Source organism: Ambystoma mexicanum, chromosome 2p (genome assembly GCF_040938575.1).
Source record: "Ambystoma mexicanum isolate Mex_15411 chromosome 2p, UKY_AmexF1_1, whole genome shotgun sequence".
In the NCBI taxonomy this organism is placed as follows: Eukaryota; Metazoa; Chordata; class Amphibia; order Caudata; family Ambystomatidae; genus Ambystoma; species Ambystoma mexicanum.
The window spans coordinates 798148187-798154521 of NC_090923.1; the positions used below are offsets into that span (position 1 = coordinate 798148187).

The 6335-nt window shown below is 44.5% G+C and overlaps 1 protein-coding gene across 3 annotated transcripts in view; it reads right to left on the reverse strand.

Moving 5' to 3' along the window:
* Window positions 1-6133, reverse strand: part of LOC138566803 (zinc finger FYVE domain-containing protein 1-like) — a 730070-nt gene extending 723937 nt beyond the window's left edge. For all 3 annotated transcript variants that reach the window (XM_069644465.1, XM_069644464.1, XM_069644466.1), the window contains exon 1: window positions 5895-6133. In XM_069644465.1, the coding sequence (XP_069500566.1) occupies window positions 5895-6026 (132 nt within the window). In that variant the 5' untranslated portion in view covers window positions 6027-6133. The remainder of the gene's footprint in view (window positions 1-5894) is intronic.
* Between the last annotated feature and the right edge of the window lie 202 nt (window positions 6134-6335).

Sequence of the window (6335 nt, forward strand, 5' to 3'; positions counted from 1 at the left end):
CTCTTTATCGCTGATATTCCAACTGCTTTAAACCAAGTAAATTGCTTTCCTCCGAAAATAAATGGCCATCAAATAAGAGGTGTCACATACGCTGACGATATAGTCTTAGCCGACCAAACGCAGATTGGCCTGCAAAGGCTGCTAACAGCGCTTGACAATTACATGCGCAAAAATAAACTGCAAATTAATACAGCAAAGACCAAGATTATGTCAATTGGTTCAACGGCAGGAAAAAGGAATAACAAGTACAAATGGTCAATTGCAGCGGAAAATATAGAAAAAACAAAAGAAATACGATATCTGGGCATCTTATTTAACACATCAATAAGAGAATGGGCATGGTCAAAAGATCTAATACAGCGGACCCTGACATTTGCACAACAAGCCACAAAATTGCATAGACTATACGGGAAATTTACGATGCTACCCGTACGGGAATTCTACCAACTAAAGGTAACACCGGCACTAACGTATGGCGCAGAATCCGCTTGGAATCTACATCACAGAATATGGCCGTACCTAGAAGGCAAATTTTGGAGAAAGGTCTTGAGGCTACCAACTTACATCTCGGTAATCAAAATTCGAAACGAGCTCGCACTAGACTCCCTGCAAGGAGCAGTCCTATGGAAATCAATTTCACTCCTAAGGAAAATGAATCTAAACCCTCCAGAACCAGCGTACGAAATCTTTAAAAACTGCCATAGTGAGCACACGCGTTCTCTGATAAATGATTGGAAAGAAAGCGTCAAAAAAATACTAGTTAGTGCAGACATCACCCTAGACACGTTGATAAATCGCCCTGAAACTGCAAAAAAAAAAAAAAAAACAATGGCAATGGATTTTAAATACAGAAAGATACAATAACTTAACATCTGCATTATACCTAGGTCCAGCTGCAAACGGGCTAGACTTAATACCGGCGTACATAAAACAATTTCCATCAAGATACCATCGCGACAGTTTCATGAAATTGCGTCTAAACGCCTGCAGAACAAAAGATCAATTATTCAGAATACACGCCAAGGATATAGGTGACAACCTATGCAGAGTATGTAAAGACGAAGTTGAAACTACCAAACATTTAGTAATCGAATGTGCAGACCTTAAAAGCCAACGAACAGTACACCTAGGGAAATACGCCCCGAAGAACTCAAACATGGAAGATTGGTGGTTTTATATGCTTAGTGGGAAAAATGTACCGCTGACATGTCGAATAATTGACTATTTGGATGAAATCTTGAAAGATGATGTCAAAGGAGACGTTGGAAACAAAAGACAATGATAGAGTCAGTGACAAGTGATTGCGCTTTGTATTCTGTGGTAAAATCTGTGAGAAGAGTGTTTTTCTTTTGTTTTAAAAAGTTTGTAAATCAAACTATAAAATTACAAAATAAAAAAAAAAAAAAAAAAAAAAAAAAAAATATTGAACACATAATTCCACCTTCCTTAGGTCCAAGGGCAACACCCCTGCCAACACATGCACGGCTTCAGGAGGTGACAACCTTACTGTGCCCGTCAAAATTCTCAAAGCTCTTGACTGAACTCTAACCAACAGACCAGCTGAGTCTTCCTGTAACTAAGCTGCAGTTAGACCCAATATTCCAAAACACTCATAACCATTCCAATATACAGCAGTATCATGCTCTTTTTGACATCCCCCCACTCCTGGCCAGACACGCCCTCAACAGATTTAGGTGTCCTTTACATTTTGCTACCGTCCTATCCACCTATGTATTCGAATGTAAATGCTCATCCAGAGACACTAAGGTACCAAAATTCCGGCACTTGCTCCAGCACAATCCTACGCAGTCTACGGTCCAGGTTTACTCTTGTTCTACGCCTTTGAAACAGCATGCAAACTGATTTGAAGCTAGACATTGTAAAGCCCCATTTCGTGCACCATCCTTCCATGACATCTAATGTCTTTTGCAACTTCTCCTGAATATTACCAGCTTGCTTGTTTCTCACCCATAGCACCTCAACATCCGCATAGAACCCAACTTTACATCCTCATTCCTGGACCTTTTCTATAAGACCATCCACCGCTATATTACTATTGCCCTGAGCAGTCTAATTCTCCATCAGATATTCCTGTGATATCGTATCCCTCACTTTACCACAAAACACTCCCATTTTCCAAAAGTGTCTAGACCCAGGAAAATAATTTCCCTTGAACACCTTTCTCGCGCAAAGTGTAGAGCAGACCTCCTCTCCACACCATATCGTAAACCTTCTCCATGCCTATGAAGATTGCGCCCATCATTTCACCCCAGGTCAACGCTTCTTCAATGTCAAGACATCAGAGCAATCATGGCATCCATCCATAACTGACCTATGTATCCGAAATCCAAGCTGGAAAAAACATAGTTTACCCTCCGACTCCAGAAAGTATACCAATCTTTCACATGCCATTTTCTCAATTTCTTTGCATAGGACAGACATCAGGGTTATAGGTCGATAAGACGTGCAGGAATCGGCTGGTTTCAAAAACAGGAGGATGGAAGCCCTCTTCCACCCAAGCGGCATCGTCCCACTGGCCCACACCATATTATACAATCTCAACACTACCTCCAAGCAGTTAACTTCTGCAGAAGACATCCTCTCACGGGCTAAAATCCCTACTCCCCTTCAAGGCTCTCCGTAACTCCCACTTAGAAAAAGGTACTTCCATACATGGCGTCCACACCTGCACATTCTCCAACACACTCACAATTTAATCATGAAATTTGTCATCTCTTGTCTAGCTGCCGGAGAATAATTACACGTACTGTGCACACCCGCAAAATGTGCCCCTTAAGCATTCGCTTTACTACAATCGTCGACCAATTCACACCCGTCCACAGTGATGAGTGGGATCTGATAAAAATCGTCTCGCCAGACCAGACATATGTTTAAATCTCATCCATACCTGCGCCATACTCGTGCCCCGAGAAAGAATACTGCAACATTCCTTCCAATAACCTCTTATGTGACCCGAAAGAGCCCTGGCCTTTCTGTTCGCCACCACATCCTCCAAACACTTGGAGCGCAAGGCCTTCCGCGGTTTCCTTTTCCTATCCCTTACAACCACCGAAAATTCTAACAACCACCACAGGACCTCTGGTTTCCTAAACTGCTTTCTCAGAGCCGGAGCCAGTTCCTCCACTACACTCTGTGCCTCCTCTCGTTTTCGCTCCTTTCAGCTCTTTGCCCCCCTCCACTGAAACTCCCTTCCTCTCTCTATCCGTTCTATCCCCACCTATTCCTCCTTTCGTATCTCCTTGAAATCTCTTCTTCTCCACTCCCCCCGACACTCTTATCCCCTCCTTTCACCTTCCCATCCCTTTTACCCTCCTCTTCTTACCTCTCTTTCCCTGCTCCGTTCCTCTTGAGTCCCCTCTCCTCCTCGCTCGTCCTCAGCTCCTTCCTCTTCCTGTTTCCCACTTCCTCCCCCTTCTTCACCCCCTCCACCCTCGTTTATCTTCACTGACAAATTGTTCTACTTACTGTATTACTGGTTTGATTCATATTTTGTAATTGATTCTACTGTTATTGTATCCTTGATGTTATAAAGTAAAGCGCTTTGGCGTAAAGCACTATATAAACACAATAAACATATAACACTCTGAAGCCCACATGCACTATCGATTGATTCAACTCTTCTATTGAGGAGGGCAAGTGTGAACTCTGCCCTCCACCTTCTCCAAAATCAACCATCAAATCAGTGCATCTCGAACGAAACTTCATCCAGTCCATTTTTTTTATGTTACAGCCCTTGTGGGCAGAACTAGTTGGTATTACCATCCTGACGTTTACCTCCAGTGCAATAGATCCATGATCGCTCCCCATCTCCCCTCACCTTCCACGCGCACTTGTGCACCAAACTCGCGGAAACCCACGTCAAATCAAGGCGGGACATCTTGCCTGTAGTCAGATCCGTCCTTTTGTAGTCTTTAGAGTCCAACAATACAAGCCCACACTCTTCTGCCATCTCCTGAAGTCTATCCCCATTCATATCTGTCACAAGACAATTCCATATGACTATTGAAATCGCCACAGAATATAAACTTGGCCCCTTGACCTAGGGCATGCTGTAATGCCCCTATATCAAGGGGTTTCCATGGGTTATAGAAGTTGAGCACAGCTATCGCTCCATTACCCAGTGGTATTTGAATACCTATAAGTTCCATGTCCCCATCAAATAACTACTGAACATTGAATACCACTCTTAACCAAAATAGTGCCTCCATCAGACGTTTTTCTGCCCAACCGCCACACTTTCAACACCCCCATATCTTGCAGTGATCTCACTCTATCCTTATGTGTACGAAGAGGCACTTCATATATCACACCTTTACATGCATCATAATACTGTTCCATCACAGTTATAATGTGTTTCTCAAGGCTTGATAAGTCTAAAGCATTATTCCTGGTTTCTTCACCTACACCTTTTACCAACAATCTCCCTCCACTTATCACCCGCACAGAATGCGCCTCACCAATGCCTTTCTTTAGCCATTCCGAAATAACAAAAGGGCTAATGCCATGAAGATCTCGGAGTCCTAGCTGACTTATGACCACTCGCCACTCCAAATCACCCTCCATTGGCTCCTCCCCAGTTCCACATGTGCTTTCATCTTTTTTACCTTGCTGTCCACTGCCTGCCCTCCCAGCTTCCTCAACCTTCCTATTCACTGGGCACCTACTGTGGGACTGCTCATTAGTAGCAAACCCGTGCACCCCTTCCCTTCTCCACTTGACAGTGCTTCCCACAATAACACCTATTGAAGTGTTACCTGTGAAATCATATTTTCTCTTTTCCCATCTTTACACCACCTTGCTTTTGCATCCCCTTGTCCGACACCGCTCCGCTGGATTCCTCTGTACTGAGATTCCCTTTTTTATTAAGTGTTTCTCCCTTCCCAGCATCTATCAGAGCTCCGTCTGCCAAGCCTTCCCCTACTCTGCCCACAGCAGCCCGGTCAGTGACATGGATGCTTCTCACAGGGGAGCCGTGGCGTAATGAAGCCATGCCACAGTCACCAAGCCCCCACCACCTGAGACCAGCCAACTCTCCCCCTACCATGTCTGCAGCTCTTCCTCTCAGAATAAAAATGATTCGCCCGACCTATCTCTGAACTGCCACAGGACCCCTTGTTGGGCACTTCAGAATTGGAGCCCAGTCCAGTCGGGTGTTTTCCTTAGTGATGCTTCTTAACACCCCTGAAACTGTCCAAAGCTGTATATATGTCTCATGCTTTGCACACATTTTACTGTCAGGCTGACTATTCTGACAGATGACAAGAGCACCATACCTAGTGTGCATTGCATGCAGATTTGGATCACTATCACATTCGTGTTTAATAAATTGGTGGTCATTCTTGTGTTCCCAAAATGCACTTTGTTTCCATGCAAAGAAGCGAGTCAGCAACCTATATTCCAGCCACCCACATTATTCGACAATTAGCTTCGCCCCCTAGTCCCACCCACACCACTGACAATCTGCCCCCCACCTCTAACACTCCTTCTCCCGACTGCTATTTCCTCTCCCGCGTGCGTAGGTGGGAGGGAGTTAGTTCCCCCAGTAAATGTTGTCCATTTGCAGCACTGAATAAAATACTCCCACTTCAAATATTGGACCTGGAGAACAAACACTCAGGGCGTGGGAAAATGATTAAACCTTACCTAAGAGAAAGGTAGTTAATCAAAACAAGAGAGACGATCGGTATAAAATGACATCGTTGGCGAGTTGTAAAAGGGAAATGAATGTCATAAAAGGGGAAACTACGTACAAGAAAAGTGTGAAATGTAAGACAAGGCGCAGAAAGATTGGTAGAGCAAGCAGACGCTGCTCTGCTGTCTCTCGTGCCCTTTGTCTCCCAAAGCTGTTTGGTTACTGAATGTGCCTGTGTTACCTGCAGGATCTCCTCCTCGTCCACCAGTAAGAAGCTGCCCCCTCCCACTGCTTCCTCCTGCTGCAGGGACTTCTGCAGCAGGCACTCTCTGTCCTGGGGCTCCATCTCCCGCAACAGCAAACCAGACATCATTCCAGGAAACCCGCCATAGGACTATCAACTCTCAGCACTTTCGCTTCCCATGTCACTTCTTCCTTCAACAACACCTGGGACAGAGCCCCGTGAACACAGAGCGCGGACATAGAAGAAGGACGACAATGACGTCAGCCCTGTAGGAAACGCAACAGAAAACCTGGAACGGGCCATATTCCAACACACTTAAGGGGAGGAACGTAAAAAGAAAATATTCATCAGATTCAAAATAAGTGAATGAACTGCTCAGATGAAAAACATCAATTAATAATACCGTTAAACATACATAATATGTTCAACATATTTACT